Source organism: Silurus aristotelis, assembly GCF_946808225.1.
Source record: "Silurus aristotelis genome assembly, chromosome: 1".
Classification (NCBI taxonomy): Eukaryota; Metazoa; Chordata; class Actinopteri; order Siluriformes; family Siluridae; genus Silurus; species Silurus aristotelis.
This window is the reverse complement of record NC_139574.1, coordinates 41,939,488-41,961,714: the sequence shown is the minus strand read 5'-3', so window position 1 is coordinate 41,961,714 and position 22,227 is coordinate 41,939,488. Positions and strand designations below refer to the sequence as shown.

The window sequence follows — 22,227 nt, the reverse complement described above, 5'->3', positions numbered from 1 at the left end:
GTGTGCAGAAGCCAGAGGGGCTTCCACCCATACCTGGATGCAGATATTATTTATATACAGTCGTGCTGATGTTGTGTGTTGCGTGAGCTTTTCCGGACGGTGCGCGGTTTCCTTAACAAACTGACGGCAGAGATGTTCAATCAGCTGATGAAGCAGGTGAAAGAGCTCCACATCGACACAGAGGAGCGACTTAAGGGTGTCGTCGACCTGATTTTTGAGAAAGCCATTGATGAGCCCAACTTCTCTGTGGGGTACGGGATCATGTGTAAATCTCTGGCTGCGGTAAGTAAAACATCACATCTCCTTCTTTATGTTTTAGTGCATTTAAGCCTATTTGTGATTCTAACTGTGGAATCACAATGTAAATATCCACATGGATGCCAAATTTTAGGAGCAGGAGGAGCAAAGAAAAGTTCAAGAAAAGCTACGATCCATGGGCATGAATAGGCGAGGTTATAGAGGGCATATGTGTTCTAGACTAATCCTTTTTACAGCTTAGTCCCCTTTCTTTTCACAGCACTTAACCAATGCACTGCAACTTTTTGTTGTTATTTCTTGTTTCTTCTACAGTATTTCCAAGTCATGAGACCATGAACACTGTGAGCATGAACATTACAATAGACCCCAACAAGATCCCTAAAATCAACAAGGTACTGACTTTACATGTGCAGAAACATGCTTTTCAAATGCAAGCTTGAACTATTTCAGTCAGCATTTAAAGCTTGAGATGTAGATGAACTCAAACCTGCTGGTGAAACGATTTACGTAGTTGAAAAGTATTAACCTTTAAGAGTTGCCTGAACTAAGCGTTCGAAATCCCCCAAATGTTTGTGGATTTAGAGCTTTAGGAGAGCTGCTTCATTCCTCTTTTAATAAAAAACTTTTGAAACATTTTTCGTTTTCTTTGGCCTGGATCTTCTCCTCAGCCCTCGCTGTTTTCTCCTCCCGTTCTTCCATTTTTCATTCTGCAGCGTCTTCTGTGTTACCTGTTCAGAGTTTAGCGGGTGGTGCATCAGTAAGAATGGTCCGTGGGGAAACGCGGTGCTCTGTGTGTAGTTAAATAGACTAAGCCAAGTTATTTGCCTCGATGCTTTTTTGTATTTGAATTACTCGAGTTACACAATTCACACAATTTAAGTAATGTTATGGAATTCTACTTCAAAACTGGCAATCTGTTAAAGTACACGTTTTTCTACCAGGTTTATAAGAAGCATTGTTATTTAAACTGAATTGTGTTTGTGTGTAGATACCAGCAGATGATAAGATTTATTTGGATCAATCAATTCAGACTCAATTGAATCAATACCAGTGAACTGACTCAGTGACTTGAACTGAATCTAAGGAGTCGAAATTACCGAACCAAATCTTTTTTAAATGAATCGATTAAACTGAATGGATTGAATTATTAAAATAAATCTATTGAATTAAATTGTTGTTTTGAATTCCAAAGATTTATTTCTGATGTTTTGTAACTAACTGAGGTGGTCAGAAGTTATATTTAAACAGTAGATGTTATAAGGCTGCATTCAAACTAAACTTTTTGCAGCAATCGATAGTTTTGATCAGTTTAACTTCTGTTCATGTTCAAATTATTTTAATCAGAACATTTATTTTATTATCATTTACTTTTGTCACATTTTCCCAACATTTTATCATGTGGATTTTAATTCTTAGTTACGATTTAAATGAAGTCCAACACTTTAATAAAAGACACAAAACAGACACAATATTAAAATATAAAATTTTTATTAAATATTACAATAAACATTGATGTTTTGTCCTTTATTATATGTATGGCATGTGCTCACATGCTGAATCTAAACCTGTCCAGAGGTTTGCAGATTGTTGCTCTCCAGTGCTGCCATTTCCTGTTCCTCATGAATTATTGAGGAATCTGGTTATAAAGCGAGTGATGTTTTGTTTGGACTTTTGTTTTTTCTTAAATTCACTTTCAAATTTCAAAGTTTCCTCCAGCTGAGCAACATGTTCCTCCAGTCGCTCTCGTTCTCTCATCAAATTATTTCTCTTGTGCTCTGCCCTCTTTTTCTCTTCCTCACAGTGGTTGAGGAAATCCTGGAGCTTCCTGGTGGTTTGGAGGTGTGAGGAAGTAATTTCCTCCAGGTCTTGTTTGGCCTTCTCTTTTTCTTTTCTGTGTTTATTTTGCTCAGAAAGCAAAGTGGCCTCTCGCAGAGCAAGACGTGTCTCCAATTCGTCTCGGTCTCTCATCAAATTATTGTTCTCCTTCTCAAAGAGATTCAAAGAATCCTGAAGCTCTCTGATGGTCTGGAGCTGTAAATTGTTCCTCTTCTCAGTGTCTAGTTTGGCTTTCTTTTCTTTCTCTCTTTTCAAAGTGGCCTCAAGCTGAGCAACACGTTCCAGCAGTCGCTTTTGTTCTCTCACCCAGCTCTCTCTCTCACGTTCTACTGTTTCCTTCTGTTTCTCATAGAGCTTCAGGGAAGACTGGAGCTCGGTGATGTTTTGGAGATGTGTGGAGTTTCTCTCATTTATGTCCTGTTCCCACTGCTTTCGCTCAGAAGGCAAAGTAGCCTCCAGCTTTTGCACCGTCTGCAGCAGAATGGCTTTCTCTTCATTCTCTTTTGCTAACTTCTCTATCATCAGATTATTAAATGCATCCAAGTCTGTTACTACTTTCTCCATGTGTTCCAGCTTCTCCTTCGATTCAGCAATCTGCTCAGATTTCTTCTTTCTTCTGGTTTGAAAAATTTCTCTAAACCTTCTGAAGAGCACCATGTTTACGTGTCTTTACTCAAACGCACAAACCTTAGAAATTAGAGAAACACAGACGCATTCTGACTTATAGACATTGACCCACTGTGACGTCACACAGAGATGCCCCGCCCACCGTCTGTGACGTCACCCGGTCTCTCTCTCTCTCGCACGCGTTCTCTCTCTCTCTCTCTCTCTCTCTCTCTCTCACACACACACACAGACACACTCAGCGCATGCGCACATTACAGAGGTAAAGAACAGATAAAATATCATGTCTTCACAACTTTTCTGTTGTTCCTGAGAGAAGAGCGATATTACAGTCATAAATAAGATAAAAACGGCTGTAAACTGTGTATAAAGCGAGTGAAGGTCAGCGGGACTCCATGCTCTCTGAGGACGGACCGGGGCTAGCTTAGCATGCTAACTTCACAGAATTATACCAAGATTATCCAAGAAATTGTAATAAACTGAAATACAGCAGTGACGCAGGTACAAGAGAAATAGACACACGTTAGCAAAGCCACTTTACCGTTCTTTCACATCTCATCTCATCTGTTCAGGCAAACCTTCCTCAGCATTTATTTTACATTCTCCAAGAAAACGAGAGGCTTCAGAATTTTTTTTCTCCGTGCTTGTTTAATAATATGTCCATCAGCATCATTATCAGGTATATATGTAACAGGATTTAGCAGTGGAATTTGCTCGTGTCCACCACGTGTTGGCTGCATGTGCATGAGGTGGATCTGGATGCTCTAATCAAGTCTCTTCTCCTTGCATATGTGGGGCTTTTTAAATAATGTGTTCACAGAGGATAAGGAGGATTAGGTGATGACATCTGTGCACATATTGTTTTGAAATGTAGTCCTACAGCTAATATCAGGATAAGCTAAAAAAAAAAAAAAAAACTCCAGTGAGTAAGTTCCATCTTCATTATGGATGTGGCTCCTTCCTACTAAAGAGAAATAATCTTTTATTGAGATCTCTCCTGATTCAGCCCTGAGTTCTCACTTAGGCAGTCTTCTAAGGTCAACAGACCAAATGGTGCACAGGTTAAGAGAGAACTGCTTTGATGATCAGCAACAGTGGATTCACGAGAGCAGAACCAGTCAGAATTCTAGTTCTGGTGATGTCTAGAACAGTCGCTGGACACAGATTATTCGATTTACAAACATTGGAAGACTTCAGGCTTCGTTTTAGGATGCAAAAGGATGTGTTGGCTTTTCTGTGGCCAGAGGAAGAGTTAGTGAAGAGTTTTCTTATTTATCTCTCAGAATTCTTGTTAGTCTTCACCATTTTTTTATTGGTGTGTTATAAAGTGAATGTGTCTCGATCAAAATACAACAAAATTACGTCAATAACTGGAGCAATGCCAGCCTTCTTCTCTTCTGACAACAGATTCAGTTTAATGACAACCCGATGATGTGTTTTCACGAGTGCATGGTTTTACCTGGATGCACCCTGCTCATCTTTATAAGAGGCCTATAGTTTAGAATTAACTTCATAACATTTGGACTACCACTGAGAGCATCTTGAGCGGCTGCATCACTGCCTGGTTTGGGAACTGCACCGTCTCTGACCGCATGACCCTACAGAGGATAGTGAGGACGGCTGAGAAGATCATCGGAGTCTCTCTCCCATCTATTATGCAAATTTACACGACACCCTGCATCCGCAAAACAAACAGCATTGTCTCTAACACAAGACATGACACAAAACCAAGATAGCGCCGACCAGTATACAGTAGGTTCACTGGTCGGCGCTATCTTGGTTTTGAGTCATGTCTTGTGTTGTCTGTCTGTACTGTTTTTTGTCTGCACTGTTTGCACCAGGTTGCACTCGATGCACTTTATGTAGCTTGTGTTGTGTTGTAGCTTTATGTTATTGTTTAGTGTATCACCAGGATTCCGGAGGAACGTTGTCTCGTTTTTACTGTGTACTGTGTACCACTGTGTATAGTAGAAATGACAATAAAAGTCTCTTGACTTGACTTCATCTGGTTAGGAGTCCTCTGTATTATCAGGGATTAAATCTTATGAGAACAGAAGGAATTGACAGTGAAATATTGGTTACAAAAAACTAAATCGCCAATGCCAATTTTATGCACAATATTTCTTCCTTTCTTCGATGAACATGGGACTGCACTTTATCCTGCAACATCTGGACAAATCGGGATCTTCATCTGTATCCAGTCCTTCATCTGTATCCAGTCCTTCATCTGCATCCGGTTCTTCATCTGCATCCGATCCTTCATCTGCATCCAGTCCTTCATCTGTATCCGGTCCTTCATCTGCATCCGGTCCTTCATCTGCATCCGATCCTTCATCTGCATCCGGTCCTTCATCTGCATTCAGTACTTCATCTGTATCCGGTTCTTCATCTGTATCCGGTCCTTTATCTGCATCCAGTCCTTCATCTGCATCCAGTCCTTCATCTGCATCCAGTCCTTCATCCGCAGCCACACCTGCTGTTTATTCCAGTTCTGCTCCTCTAATTATTTATTTCCGGTATTTTAAGCCACTCAGAGACTTGATATCATTTTACTGTTTATAAATATTTTTGCTAATATTATATAGTTGTGTTATGATTTTACTTTTGTGGATTTACTGCTATTTGTATCTATTGTTTTGTATTTGTATTTGTACCTTTGTGTGTTTGCATCAATTATACTTTATCGTTTGACATTTTTGTAGCATTTTCAGTCATTAAAAATAAAATGTTTTATTGTACATAGAACAGTGACTCATGAATTATTCTGTGAACCTGCTGAACCCATTATCATCATCATCATTATTATTATTCTAATTATTTATATATACATATATGAACTTTATATGTTTATGATGTAAACAATTATAAACTCAATCTGAACAGAGTGGGGATCCTGATTATGTTCCTCATCAAAAACCACTAAGAACCTGAAAATGATCTTCAGTCAATTTAGTGATCATCAGCACAGACCTCATAGTCCTCACCAGAGTCTGGATTCTTCTGAAAACACACACAAAAGCCCTACATCACCTCTAATCCTTTTCATCTAGTAGCAGCTCTACATTTAGCTGCAACTGCACTAATAATACATTACAAATGATACAAATGTACTATGATTTAAGTGAATCAATGCTTCAGTTCAGTGAGATTACAAGTTGGGTTTAAAGCTGTAGATTTTATAGGAGGGTGGATTTTATTTCTACATACTGTTCTTTCCTTTAAAAAAGGATTAAGGGGATGATTTGGGAAAAGGTAGAGGTTTATTCATGTTTACTCCAATAACATCACTTGGGAAGGGCAGATTTGAAGAGATGGTTGTGGACTTCAGGAGAGCACAGAGCGACCAATCTCCACTGATTATTGATGGTTCGTCAGTGGAGATCGTCAAGAGCACCAAATTCCTTGGTGTTCATCTGGCGGACAACCTCACCTGGTCACTCAACACCAGCTCCATCATCAAGAAAGCCCAGCAGCGTCTCTACTTCCTGAGAAGGCTGAGGAAAGCCCATCTCCCTCCCCCGATCCTGACCACGTTCTACAGAGGGACCATTGAGAGCATCCTGAGCAGCTGCATCACTGCCTGGTTTGGGAACTGCACCGTCTCGGACCGCAAGACCCTACAGAGGATAGTGAGGACGGCTGAGAAGATCATCGGAGTCTCTCTCCCCTCTATTATGCACATTTACACGACACACTGCATCCGCAAAGCACACAGCATTGTGGACGACCACACACACCCGTCACACACACTTTTCACTCTCCTACCATCAGGAAAACGGTTCCAAAGCATTCGGGCCGTCACAACAAGACTGTGCAACAGCTATTTTCCTGCAAGCCATCAGGCTACTTAATACATCAAACTGTACAACTTGGACTTAACACTTAACACACACTCATCACTCATCTCAATTCATTGCACCATCATTTATTTATTATTATTCATATTTGACTGTACTACACTGTTTAACTGCTGTTTTTTTGCACCTTTCACTGTATTATTGTTTACATGCCGTCTTTTGCACCTTCGACTACTATATTGTTTACATGCTTTTTTGCACCTTCGACTTTGTTATATTATACTACACTGTTTACATTCTGTCTTCTGCACATCTTGACTGCTGCTGTATTTTTGCACTACATTGTGTTCTTATATTCACTCCCGGGTATAGTTTTTATAGTTTTTACAGTTTACAGTACTGTATAACCAAGTATACGGTAGGTTTACTGGTCAGCGCTATCTTGGTTTTGTGTCATGTCTTGTGTTGTCTGTCTGTACTGTTTTTTGTCTGCACTGTTTGCACCAGGTTGCACTCGATGCACTTTATGTAGCTTGTGTTGTGTTGTAGCTTTATGTTATTGTTTAGTGTAGCAACAGGGTTCCGGAGGAACGTTGTCTCGTTTTTACTGTGTACTGTGTACCACTGTGTATAGTAGAAATGACAATAAAAGTCTCTTGACTTGACTTCATCTGGTTTGGAGTCCTCTGTATTATCAGGGATTAAATCTTATGAGAACAGAAGGAAATGACAGTGAAATATTGGTTACAAAAAACTAAATCGCCAATGCCAATTTTATGCACCATATTTCTTCCTGAAAGGTTCAGAGGCGATTTTGGAATTACTGTAGCGATGAACATGGGACTGCACTTTATCCTGCAACATCTGGACAAATCGGGATGACTTTCTGATTCTGATTCTGAAAAACACAATGAGCATAAGACTGGTATTTGAACATTAGAAAAACAGTAGCGTCATGGCATAATCTAAGTGATATACAGTTATTATCCTGTTTCATTCAATGCATTAGCTTTTACTATCCTTATAAAGAGATGAGTGATAGAGCTGCATACACGCCTTTATCTTTTATACGTTTCCCCTCTTCTTCTTTCCTCTTTATTCTGGATTGGGATCCTGATGGCTGAGATATTTATTTTTTTTGCATCCTAGAAAATCTCTGAGGAAACAAAGATTCTTAGGTGAGGGAAGAGAAATGAGGATGGAAACCCGAGAGTGACTGGAGGAAGCTGTACAGCTGTTCAGCAATATGACTTCAGCACTAGAGAAAGAAAACCAGAGAAAGAAAAAGAGGAGATCAAGCTGGACATGTCCTACATATAATAAAATACAAAAATATCAGTGAATATTGTAACTAAATATTTTTTATTCCTTCAAAATAAATAAATATCTTAAATATAGTGTGTGTTTTGTTTCTATTATTAAATTATTATTGGACATCATTTAAATTTAACTAAGAATTAAAATCCACATGATAAAATGTTGGTAAACGGGACAAAAGTAAATGATAATAAAATTAAGGTTCTGTTTGAACCAAATTTTACATGAACAGAAGTTAAAGTAATAAAATAAACAGGTATTATACAGTATTCACAGCATCAGTTTAAATATTAAATCACAATAACACAGAGATTAAATCAGTTTACAATACATGAGTTCTTCATGGGTTCATCTGGTGCACACAATACTATAAAGTTTAGTTCCAATGCAGCCTCATAACATCATAGTTCAAGTATAACTTTTGACAACCGCATTTAGTAGAAAAACATCAGAAAGAACTATTTAATAGATTCATTTTAATAATTTAGTCCATTCAGTTTGGTCAATTCAGTTCGAAAAGATTCTTTTCGATGATTTCGACTCCTTAGATTCAGTTCAAGTGACTCGGTTCAAGAGTTCAGTTCGGTCGCTTCTAGTCAAAACAATGAGATCGACCGAGACTGAATCCATAGATAGTTCAAGAAATTTCCTTTCAGCAGTCTCTCAAAAAGAAACCAGCAGGTGGTCAGAATGTTCCTACTCTGTTCCTGGGTTAGTTTCAGGGGTTCACCTCAGTCAGCTTCATCTGGTCATTTATGATTCTACAACATTCATATAGTCACTTGGGTCAACTTCCGGTTTGTGTGTAATCTTCCCTTTGTAATCTGTACATGCGCAAAGTGTGTGTGTGTGTGTGTGTGTGTGTGTGTGTGTGTGTGTGTGAGAGATAGAGAGAAAGAGAGAGAGAAAGAAAGTGAGTGACATGATGATGTCACAGGCAGAGGGCGGGGCATCTAGGTGTGATGTCACAGTGTGACACGTCTATATAAGTCAGAGCGTGCTTTTGTTTCTCATTTGTGAATTTAGCAATTGTAAGTAAAAAGACACTAAAATTGACAACCACCAAACAAACAAACAGCAGCAAGAAGCAGCAGCGATTAGCAGCAACTAAAAAAACATTAAAAATCCTCTTCTATTGAACATTTCTTTATACAGGTACCTGGTAAGTCGTCTATATAATTATGGTAGAATATTGTAGAATATTTAGTAGAAGACTTGAAAAGTACAAAGTAATTATTTAGCGACATTAGCATGGGTAACTAGCCGGCCAGTTAAGCTTAGCTTTTATAGTTTAGCTTTTTTAATTAATCCAACAAATTGACCTAATAATTAGTATAGAAACTATTAGATACAATGAAGTAGCTTAATTTAACCTATTTAGCCCATATTTTAATCAAACTCATGTAACCTGTTTACTCCAAGTATAATTAACATAATATACTAATAAATAGAGTAGAATAGGGTCAGAGTGGGACTACAATTTTAATAATCCTTGCAGCCGTGGCATGTTTTATCTGTTGTGGAATTCCTTGTCATTGTTTAGACAATACGTACAACTCCCAGTGTATAAAATTACAGGTGAAGTGTCTTCTACAGAAAACATCTCCACAGATATGGATCAAAACATCTATGTGAATTTGGATGGAGGGATTATGGCCCTAGTCGATGAGAAAAAATGACTGTAACAAACGTTTCCTTATAACTAAAATCACTAAACCCTTTCTACGCTTCAATTTTGATCCTAAATATAATGATAATATCGTATATAAATCATGTTGTTGTTGTTGTGTGTATTTTATGCTGTGTGCAGGAACATGGCAGCTGGTGAACAAAGGAGGCTTCTGCAAGATATGCGTCTGCATCAAGGCACGTGTGCGCACATCGAAGCATGTGCTGAGGGGTATCACTTCAACTTTCTCACCTCTAGAGCTCCCTGCGATGCTTGTTTTTTCCTTGTTCTTCAAAAGCATTGCCTGTGGTGCCTGGAGCAGCCCACCTGTCCTTTAGGTAAACGGTGCCATCATTTACCCCGTAAATGGTTCAGGTTTCCTCCAGAAAAGGACGAATTTGTTTGGGAAACTGATGCGGACCGGTTCAGACCGGTGATCGACATTCTGCACCATGCTGACATGTTCTCCCAAGATGGAATGTGGCTAGATTCCATCCAGAACTCTGTCTATGATCTTCCTGCTGGACTTCAGCTGATCACCCGTATCTTTCATGTGCGTAGGGCTATTACCCTTGCCCAATCGTTTGGAGTTCCTGCACGCTCGCTGGGTGCTCCGAGCACTCACAGTTTTCTCTTCACGGACTTCGTCATGCAAAGCACCTTTGTAACGTACTACACCATCACCTTCTGTGGCTATGTTCTATGGACAACTGAACCAGCGAAACATCGTGATTGGAATCGTCGTCCTATCCTTTGTCGCAAATGTCACACAATCAGGAGAGACTCAATGGTATTCTCATCGAGACGTCACGGTGCTGGTTTGAGGTTTCACGATGAGGTGTGGTCTGCACTGAAGTCTCACAGTTCTATATCTGCTCCCCTGCCGCACTGGATCAGACGACTATCGCCCATTCCAGTAAAAAAAAAGAAAAAAGAGAGAAAAAAAGGCAAGTGAGTCTGGACATCAAGGACAGGAACTGAAAGCTAAACCTCTCCATGTCCAATAATAATTAATAAAATCAATAAAAATCTAAAATATGAAATCTATTTAGTGTAATCTGTTTATTGAAGTGTTCGACATCATTTAAATCCTGATTCTAAATTAGTGTTTCTCAACTGGAGGATGCTTTTAAGCTGAATAATTAAAGTCCACATGATAAACTTTCGGGAAAATGTGACAAAAGTAAAATTGCACAATTATTAATAGATGAAGTTAAACCATGATTTTTGTCTTCCTTTCAAACGCCGTATGACCTCCTCATGGGTTCTTGCATCTTGTTAATATCCCTCTTGTGGGGCAGGGGGCTGTGGCTCGGGGTCATAATGCTGAGGGGGAGGAAGGTCAGGAGGGAGAGGGAAACTGGTCCTCAGTGCCACATTGTGCAAAACACCACACACCCTGATAATCTTACACACTTTTCCCGGGTGGTATAGAAATCTGCCAGCTGAGACATCCAGAGCTCCACATCTGCATTTAAGGAGGTGAGGAGCATCTGAGGGGTGAAGCCTCGGTCACCTGTCATATTATAGACTACATCAGGACAATGTTTACAATTTCAACATGTTGTTAAAGTCACCAAGAAGCCAGTCATCACGTCCTGCAGCTGCCTGTAGTCTGTTCCCTACACTGCTATGTGTCAGGATAAAGGAATCATGTGCTGAAGAAGGTCAGTGTGCCACAGTGAAGGGAAACCTGATGTATCGACTACCCACCTTAATAATAACATCCAAAATGACAGGCATTATGACACTCAGGTGCAGATACCAGACCTATAGCATGAGATTTAATAGAATTATATTATATTTAAAGAAGTTCTTTGTGAAAAAGTTAATTATATATAATATTTATATAAAGTATTTCCCTGTCTGCCATTTCTTACTAGAAACAACCTGTTGTCATTAACCCCAGAGTGGTGAGGACCTGTATTTGGATGGGGATGGCATGGTTCTGGTGTGTTTCCCTCTGTAGTACTGGACCCAATTCAGCACATAGATCCAGGAGCACAGCTGTAGGAATCTAAATCAGCTTATTAGCCAGTCCTCATCCAGGCCAAGAAATCATCATGGTCCCTGGAGACTCTTTCTCTCCTTAATCTTCCATTGGCACCGCAGCATTTATGATTTATTCCATCTCATTATGGAAAGATAAAATAAACTGATATTTGGTCCTGTGCCATGAACATAAAAGCAATAATAGCTACAGAAAAGCTCCTGCTTCCCTCTGTACCAGGTATTTAAATCCCATTTAAAATGCTTTCAGTGATTCTACATTCTGTTTCTATGAAGTGTTTCAACAGTTTGCATGTTAATTGGCTGTATGGTGCATTAAAGTGCATGTGAATTATGTGAATTTATGAACCACATCTGGCTGGAAAAGACAAGTGTCCAAATACTTTTGACCACACAGTGTGTATCAGCTGAAAAGCAGCAGCTTTAGATCAGTCGCGTTTCCACTGGGATTCAACTCTGAAAGATTACTTTTGATTTTTATTATATGAAATATTTTATATTATAAATTTGATATTATTCAAATTATTATTATACAGTCTCCTCCAAGCAGCTCGTCCCCTGTGAGGACTCAGTCTCCTCCAAGCAGCTCGTCCCCTGTGAGGACTCGGTCTCCTCCAAGCAGCTCGTCTCCTGTGAGGACTCAGTCTACTCCAAGCAGCTCGTCTCCTACCAGTCATGTGCCTCACATAGAGATAAATACAGAGCACATAGTGTTTGAACAGCTTTATGTTATAGGTTACAGAGGGATTTCTGTCCAACACCAGGGGATCAGGAGGAGAAAGAAAAAGATGAAGAGATCAAGAGGAAGAAGATGAAGAGAAGATGTTATGGACTTGTCTCTGAGCAACAGTTTAAAGTCTCATCTCATTCGTTCCTGTTCAGTATCTCACCTCAGGTCTGGGGAAATCAATGATTCCTGTAGATGATGTGTTGTGTATACAGTAGAACATCAGCTGTAGGAGAACCAGGGAATAATTGACTAAACAAGGATTTGAATATCAAGATTTTGCAAAAAGGAGGAAGTTGTTTTTGCTGATAACTGATCAAATCTCACACTAGGGCACTTTGTATTTGTGGAAGTGGTGTTACGAATCTCACGTGTAAACATTTGAATTGTTTTTATGCCTCGTTAGTCTTAAAACAACCATTTTTAGAACTGACTAATAGAAGTTTTTTTTTTTTTTCATGGATCACCTCAAATCAGTGTTACATTCATTGTGTGTGTATAATGATGGCATGTCAGCTATAAGGGTGATGAAGGAAAAGTCAAATCCAAATGAAGTTTGTCACTTGTTTGTTTCTTGTCATTATTTGTTGTCCTCCCCATGTGCTGCTGTACACAGGTGAACAGAGACGTCCATTCCACACCAAACTTTTTACAGAAATCACCAAATCTTGATTTTAATACTGCTGAGATGATTTTATAGGAGTTTAGTTTCTTATTTTAATACAGATATAAAAATCCCATACATATTATGGTGTAGTCGTGAACCAGTTGAGAAAACACTAAGTGCTTGTAAAAAGACTGGCAGCAGATCAAAATCAATCACATCTTTCATTAATGTTTTTTCTTTTTTAAATACATTTTTGGACCTGATTGTATTCAATAAAAAATATGTATTACAGTTAATTTACCTTGTTATTAATTTACCAGATTATTTTATTCTTATGATAATTTCTTGCCTAGAAACGTCTTAATAAGTAGATGATTATGATTGAAAGATAAACAGAGACTATAAATACTACCATATGTTTAAGTAAAACATCTGTTTGTGTTCAGAGTTCAGAGAAGGTAAGTATAATGAATAATCTAAGGGAAATTTAATAAAGTGTTTGTTAAAAGTGCAGTGTTGTCAGGAAACAGAAGGAAATGAGGCCAGGTAGCATGAATGAATGATTTATTTTCTAATAGCTCATAACACACATCTGACACGCGCTAATCACGTGTTCTCTCATTCTCTATTTTCAATGCACTTCTACTCCCCCTAATGGTCACTTTAAGTATAACAACAACAGGTCACCACATGCAGTACAAACTAATTACCCATCAAATTAAACCCCATAATTTTTTTTATCAAAATCACATTCCAAACTGCAAACACGTGTTTTCTATTAAATATTATAATTCTAAATATTTTAATACCTTACTGTGTCTAAACAGAGGAGCGCTATAGGAACTCGTGTAGGGTTTACAATTACACACCACTTAACTTGTCTTTACACCACCCGTTTTCAGCTTCCGTGTCTGCATTTGAATCATTGAAGCCCCGCCTCTTTTGTGACGTCGGTATCTCTGATAGCGCCCTGGACTCGCTTTTATTGTCATGACAACTTTGTTGTGCTGCAGTTCAACACAAACATTTACTGATCACAGCAATGAAGCGCAAACAAACATCTGAAATGTTTTTAATTGTTTTTAGTGATAAGCGTCAATGTTTTGAACAATCCGCTCTCCAAGACACCAAAAAAGATTTTTCAGCCAGAAAGAGCGACTTTCAGAAGAAAGAAGGAGAAATAATGACAGATAATAAGACGGGTAACAGCTTTTATTTTGTAGATAAATTTAACGTTGCCAAGTGCAGAGATAAAAAAGGCAACATCAGAAGGCCAATGAATGCCTACATGGTTTGGGCGAGGAAACAGCGGCCCATCTTTTCCAAGGCCAATCCAAATAGCAGCTCTGCAGAGATCAGCATGCAGCTTGGGATCCAGTGGAACAAACTGAGTGAAGAACAGAAGAAACCCTACTACACTGAATCATGGAGGCTTAAACAGGAACATGAACAGTTGTTTCCTGGTAGGTGAACTTTCTTTATAGACAAATGGCAAAATAACAAAACAAACACATCAATTCTGCTATTTTTATTGTTTTTATGTTGCTTCTTACTCTTTAAATTCTTCTTTTCTATCATGTAGATTGGGTTTATAAACCGCTTCCAAAGAAGGGAAGGAGAAAAGGCAGTGTGCAGAGTAGTGACTCACAGAGGAGACCTGATCATCAACCAAACCACCACATAGTCATGAACATGCCAGAAGAAGTACCAGTCCATGACCTCGTGCCTGAAGTTAGTGATCAGTTCCCCGGCCTTAGCCACCAAGAACTGCTGTCTCCTAAAGACTTCTGCTTTGATCCTCCTCTTTTCCCTTCTGTTTCTGAGTCGACTTTCTGCCAGACCAAGTGAGTTAGTAAACTGCATTGGAACAGTTTCAGAAGAATGACATGCAAATGAAGTTTTACTCTGCATCTTAAATAATCGCCATAATCGCCACTCATTTACTTTAATATGCAGCTAAAATTGTGCACTTCTGTTTACAGCACCTGCTATGGGTCTGAGTGTACAAGCAGTGAGGTTCAGCTCGAGGACGAGGAGGAAATCACTTTGCTCAACAACGACATCTTTTCCATGTTAAATGAGGATTGTGACTTTTTTAACCAGTCTGGAGCCCAGAATCATACTGAAGACCCACACAACAGCACAGAGATCCTGGATTCTGTACCAGCCTTTGATGTCGACAGCTTCGAGGATCTGTTGAAGCAACTTGAAGAAATAGAAAATCATTCAGGAATAGAGGAAGATGGTGAAATACGAACATTTCATGTACTTTAGTGTGCATGTTGTTTCACCATCTTCATATTTTAAATTTATTTAAATAAATAAAGATTTTGAATTTCAATCATGTCAAATGTCTCTTCATCACAGAGAGCATTCAATGATGGTTTTTTTTTCCTTGAAATCCACTTTAGTAAAGTCAGTGATGTTTGATGTCCTTAAAGAAAAGGAATTTGACAGAATCTGAAGTTGAGGTATTTTCTTGCAGCTTTAGTGCTTTGTTCATTTTGAGCTCTGAAAGCAATATAGCTGACAGTTAATGTGGGGCAGAACCTGATTCACTTAAACATCTGTACTTTATAATTAATCGCATGGATTGGCACAAGAAAGTGGATGATCTTTCAGCAGTCATTCTGACAGGGTTAACACTGGATTCACCTCACAACACCTGAACACTACTGCTGGATGGAGCAGCGGGTGCGTGCACGAGCGGCGGTTGGTAAATGGAGGGTGGAGCCGGGGGGAAACGAGCGGTGAGAAGCAGATCTGTGGCTGATGGGACTAATCAGTGTGTGTTCCTGTCTGATGAACTGTTCTGTATTGGTCCTGTTTACTTCAATAGTAAGGAATGTAGACCTGAGATCCTGATTATTGGTCTTTTATTACCCATAAGGCAGTGGTTTTTACCCTTTTTTGAGGCGTGACTCATTGTTTACATGAAAAAAACACAGTGCATGTAGGGGTACGGCCTCAGGAGCCTTGCAGTAAGTGTGCTGTGTGCATGTGATTGATGAATGTGCAGGTAGAAATTCAACTGAAACTGCATTCAATCTGGTTGATTATCAAGCAAGTTATTTTTTAACTACATTTAAGTTCCCTGTTATAGGATAACTTGCAATTTTGTAAATTCCAACTTTATTTCCATTAATTCCTGTTAATACCGAAATATTCCTGATAATTCATATGGGAAGTTTCCAGTCTTGAAAATTCCTGCAACCACATTCCTAGGAAATACATGAGCTGTTCCTTGGTCTTGGGCACAGGGATATTTTGCCTGCCCTTTTTTTTTCTTTTAAGTTTTACATTGTTCTGATATCAGATGCCCCAAGAAATTGCAGTTTAGACACAGAAGCTTTGTGTATGTGAGGATCCTCTATAATTATTTGGAGAAAGAGTCTGGTGTCATTATGCCATGGCTTGGGAAGTCGGGATGTTGTTAATAAATGTGAACTGATTTAATGTCATACAGTGTGTCTGTGTTCTACATTACAGTGGGGTCTGAGGTTCGGTTCCTACCTGTGTTTTTCTTGTTCTGCCTTCTGCTTCAAATTCCTACATGTTCTTTGAAAACCAATTTACAGTAATTTTCTTTTCCCCCTTTTTCTTTTACTGTCTTCTATTTGTTTGTGTTTCTTTGAGCATACAACATACAATACAATACAATACAATACAATACAATACAGGTGTGAATCTACCTGTATTTGAGAGTTTATTTGTTAATTATCCGCTAGGTGGCAGTAATGTCACACTTACCAGTAAGCTGTAGAAGAGCTCATGATCTTCATATCACTTCACTTCTGCCCTCAGACTCTCACTAGTGTACAGAGATGATTGTGGATTAAACATATTAATGTGTGAATGTTAGATTTTCAATGTTTCTTCTTATTTAAATATGTTAAAAAATACCTGGACTAAAAGGTAAATAAAACCTGTTTTCCACACTCTTTATTGTTCTTTTATCAGGTCGTAAGTGTTCCACCTGCTGCAAGTGTTCCACCTGCTTTACTCCACTCCTACTGCTGTAGCGCCCCCTACCTCCACCCCCACCATTATACAGCCTGCACTTACATTATCACTGCTCATTCTTTATTTTTATATTTTATAGTCATATTAACCCTGGTGGTCTAGTGGTTAAGATGCAGCACTCTCACTGCTGCGACCCGGGTTCGATCCACGGTCAGGAAACCATCCCTAGCCACTCTCAGTGCCGGTCCCAAGCCCGGATAAATTGGGGAGGGTTGCGTTAGGAAGGTCATCCAGCGTAAAACGTGCCAAATCAAACGTGCGGAGGATCCGCTGTGGCGACCCCTAACGGGAGAAGCCGAAAGAAAGAAAGAAAGTCATATTGTCTTTTATTGGATAGAAGATTTTGTGTTTTCTTCAAAAGGGAAATCAGATCTTTACATTTTCAGCACACAGTTTACAAAGTCACAGTTTGCTGGATCCTTCAGCAACAATTCAGCAGCCAAACCTAATGTAAATGTACCAATGCAGATTCATGTCATTGAAAATCCAGTCCTTCATCTGCAGCCACACCTGCTGTTTATTCCAGTTCTGCTCCTCTAATTATTTATTTCTGGTATTTTAAGCCACTCAGAGACTTGATATCATTTTACTGTTTATAAATATTTGTGCTAATATTATATAGTTGTGTTATGATTTTACTTTTGTGGATTTACTGCTATTTGTATCTATTGTTTTGTATTTGTATTTGTACCTTTGTGTGTTTGCATCAATTATACTTTATCGTTTTACATATTTGTAGCATTTTCAGTCATTAAAAATAAAATGTTTTATTGTACATAGAACAGTGACTCATGAATTATTCTGTGAACCTGCTGAACCCATTATCATCATCATCATTATTATTATTCTAATTATTTATATATACATATATGAACTTTATATGTTTATGATGTAAACAATTATAAACTCAATCTGAACAGAGTGGGGATCCTGATTATGTTCCTCATCAAAAACCACTAAGAACCTGAAAATGATCTTCAGTCAATTTAGTGATCATCAGCACAGACCTCATAGTCCTCACCAGAGTCTGGATTCTTCTGAAAACACACACAAAAGCCCTACATCACCTCTAATCCTTTTCATCTAGTAGCAGCTCTACATTTAGCTGCAACTGCACTAATAATACATTACAAATGATACAAATGTACTATGATTTAAGTGAATCAATGCTTCAGTTCAGTGAGATTACAAGTTGGGTTTAAAGCTGTAGATTTTATAGGAGGGTGGATTTTATTTCTACATACTGTTCTTTCCTTTAAAAAAGGATTAAGGGGATGATTTGGGAAAAGGTAGAGGTTTATTCATGTTTACTCCAATAACATCACTTGGGAAGGGCAGATTTGAAGAGATGGTTGTGGACTTCAGGAGAGCACAGAGCGACCAATCTCCACTGATTATTGATGGTTCGTCAGTGGAGATCGTCAAGAGCACCAAATTCCTTGGTGTTCATCTGGCGGACAACCTCACCTGGTCACTCAACACCAGCTCCATCATCAAGAAAGCCCAGCAGCGTCTCTACTTCCTGAGAAGGCTGAGGAAAGCCCATCTCAATCCCCCGATCCTGACCACGTTCTACAGAGGGACCATTGAGAGCATCCTGAGCAGCTACATCACTGCCTGGTTTGGGAACTGCACCGTCTCGGACCGCAAGACCCTACAGAGGATAGTGAGGACGGCTGAGAAGATCATCGGAGTCTCTCTCCCCTCTATTATGCACATTTACACGACACGCTGCATCGCAAAGCACACAGCATTGTGGACGACCACACACACCTGTCACACACACTTTTCACTCTCCTACCATCAGGAAAACGGTTCCAAAGCATTCGGGCCCTCACAACAAGACTGTGCAAAAGCTATTTTCCTGCAAGCCATCAGGCTACTTAATACATCAAACTGTACAACTTGGACTTAACACTTAACACACACTCATCACTCATCTCAATTCATTGCACCATCATTTATTTATTATTATTCATATTTGACTGTACTACACTGTTTAACTGCTGTTTTTTTGCACCTTTCACTGTATTACTGTTTACATGCCGTCTTTTGCACCTTCGACTACTATATTGTTTACATGCTTTTTTGCACCTTCGACTTTGTTATATTATACTACACTGTTTACATGCTGTCTTCTGCACATCTTGACTGCTGCTGTATTTTTGCACTACATTGTGTTCTTATATTCACTCCCGGGTAAAGTTTTTATAGTTTTTACAGTTCACAGTACTGTATAACCAAGTATACGGTAGGTTTACTGGTCGGCGCTATCTTGGTTTTGTGTCATGTCTTGTGTTGTCTGTCTGTACTGTTTTTTGTCTGCACTGTTTGCACCAGGTTGCACTCGATGCACTTTATGTAGCTTGTGTTGTGTTGTAGCTTTATGTTATTGTTTAGTGTAGCAACAGCGTTCCGGAGGAACGTTGTCTCGTTTTTACTGTGTACTGTGTACCACTGTGTATAGTAGAAATGACAATAAAAGCCTCTTGACTTGACTTCATCTGGTTTGGAGTCCTCTGTATTATCAGGGATTAAATCTTCTGGGTGACGTTGTGTCTCCGTTAAAAGCATGAGAACAGAAGGAAATTACAGTAAAATATTAGTTACAAAAAACTAAATCTCCAATGCCATTTTTAATTCACCATATTTCTTCCTGAAAGGTTTAGAGGCGATTTTGGAATTATTGTAGCGGTGAACATGGGACTGCACTTCATCCTGCAACATCTGGACAAATCGGGACGACTGTAAGGATCCTGACTTCAGTTCGGCCTTCAACACCGTCATCCCAACACTCCTTTTTTTATTATTATTTATGTTTATTTTTATTTATCATTTAAAAAAAGTGTGCAAATGGAAGCTTCTGTCACCAAAACAAACTCCTTGTGAATGCAAACATACTGAATGAAGCTCTTTCTGATTCTGATTCTGAAAAACACAATAAGCATAAGACTGGTATTTGAACAATAGAAAAACAGTAGAAGAATAAAGTAATGAAAATAAAAGTAGTGGTCAGTGCTGCTGATGCCAAACAGAGAAGCAGTTACACTTTGACTGAATTCACAGCGCCACTAAACAAGTCATGCAATATACAGAAAGAGAAAAAGGAATATTGTTGCTCTATGTGTAAAAGCATAGCAGCATCATGGCATAAACTAAGTGATATACAGTTATTATCCTGTTTCATTCAATGCATTAGCTTTTACTATCCTTATAAAGAGATGAGTGATAGAGCTGCATACACGCCTTTATCTTTTATACGTTTCCCCCTTCTTCTTTCCTCTTTATTCTGGATTGGGATCCTGATGGCTGAGATATTTTATTTTTTTTGCATCCTAGAAAATCTCTGAGGAAACAAAGATTCTTAGGTGAGGGAAGAGAAATGAGGATGGAAACCCGAGAGTGACTGGAGGAAGCTGTACAGCTGTTCAGCAATATGACTTCAGCACTAGAGAAAGAAAACCAGAGAAAGAAAAAGAGGAGATCAAGCTGGACATGTCCTACATATAATAAAGAACAAAAATATCAGTGAATATTGTAACTGAATATTTTTTATTCCTTCAAAATAAATAAATATCTTAAATATAGTGTGTGTTTTGTTTCTATTATTAAATTATTATTGGACATCATTTAAATTTAACTAAAAATTAAAATCCACATGATAAAATGTTGGTAAACGGGACAAAAGTAAATGATAATAAAATTAAGGTTCTGTTTGAACCAAATTTTACATGAACAGAAGTTAAAGTAATAAAATAAACAGTTATTGAACATTATTCACAGCATGAGTTTAAATATTAAATCACAATAACACAGAGATTAAATCAGTTAATCAGTTAATACATGAGTTCTTCATGGGTTCATCTGATGCACACAATACTATAAAGTTTAGTTCCAATGCAGCCTCATAACATCATAGTTCAAGTATAACTTTTGGCAACCGCATTTAGTAGAAAAACATCAGAAAGAACTATTTAATAGATTCATTTTAATAATTTAGTCCATTCAGTTTGGTCAATTCAGTTCGAAAAGATTCTTTTCGATGATTTCGACTCCTTAGAGTCAGTTCAAGTGACTCGGTTCAAGAGTTCAGTTCGGTCACTTCTATTCAAAACAATGAGATCGACCGAGACTGAATCCATAGATAGTTCAAGAAATTTCCTTTCAGCAGTCTCTCAAAAAAAAAACAGCAGGTGGTCAGAATGTTTCTACTCTGTTCCTGGGTTAGTTTCAGGGGTTCACCTCAGTCAGCTTCATCTGGTCATTTATGATTCTACAACATTCATATAGTCACTTGGGTCAACTTTCGGTTTGTGTGTAATCTTCCCTCTGTAATCTGTACATGCGCAGAGTGAGTGTGTGTGTGTGTGTGTGTGCGTGTGTGTGTTTGTGTGTGTGAGAGATAGAGAGAAAGAGAGAAAGAAAGTGAGTGACATGATGATGTCACAGGCAGAGGGCGGGGCATCTAGGTGTGATGTCACAGTGTGAAAGTCTATATAAGTCAGAGCGTGCTTTTGTTTCTCATTTGTGAATTTAGCAATTGTAAGTAAAAAGACACTAAAATTGACAACCACCAAACAAACAAACAGCAGCAAGAAGCAGCAGCGATTAGCAGCAACTAAAAAAACATTAAAAATCCTCTTCTATTGAACATTTCTTTATACAGGTACCTGCTAAGTCATCTAAATAATTATAGCAGAATATTGTACATTATTTAGTAGAAGACTCGAAAAGTACAAAGTCATTATTTAGCGACATTAGCATGGGTAACTAGCCGGCTAGCTAAGCTTAGCTTTTATAGTTTAGCTTTTTAAATTAATCCAACAAATTGACCTAATAATTAGTATAGATCTTATTAGATACAATAAAGTAGCTTAATTTAACCTATTTAGCCCACATTTTAATCAAACTCATGTAACCTGTTTACTCCAAGTATAATTAACATAATATACTAATAAATAGAGTAGAATAGGGTCAGACTGGGACTACAATTTTATTAATCCTTGCAGCCGTGGCATGTTTTATCTGTTGTGGAATTTCTTGTCATTGTTTAGACAATACGTACAGCTCCCAGTGTATAAAATTACAGGTGAAGAGTCTTCTACAGAAAACATCTCCACAGATATGGATCAAAACATCTATGTGGATTTGGATGGAGGGATTATGGCCCTAATTAATGAGAAAAAATTACTGTAACAAACGTTTCCTTATAACTAAAAGCACTAAACCCTTTCTACGCTTTAATTCTGATTCTTTGATAATATCGTATATAAATCATGTTGTTGTTGTGTGTATTTTATGCTGTGTGCAGGAACATGGCAGCTGGTGAACAAAGGAGGCTTCTGCAAGGTATGCGTCT

General features: G+C 38.4%; 1 protein-coding gene across 2 annotated transcripts in view; it reads left to right on the top strand.

The window, feature by feature from the left end:
* The window catches only part of LOC310724557 (eukaryotic translation initiation factor 4 gamma 3-like), a 278,886-nt gene continuing 256,659 nt past the window's right edge, over positions 1-22,227 (top strand). For both annotated transcript variants that reach the window (XM_083538775.1, XM_083538776.1), the window contains exon 1: positions 1-282. In XM_083538775.1, the coding sequence (XP_083394901.1) occupies positions 133-282 (150 nt within the window). In that variant the 5' untranslated portion in view covers positions 1-132. The remainder of the gene's footprint in view (positions 283-22,227) is intronic.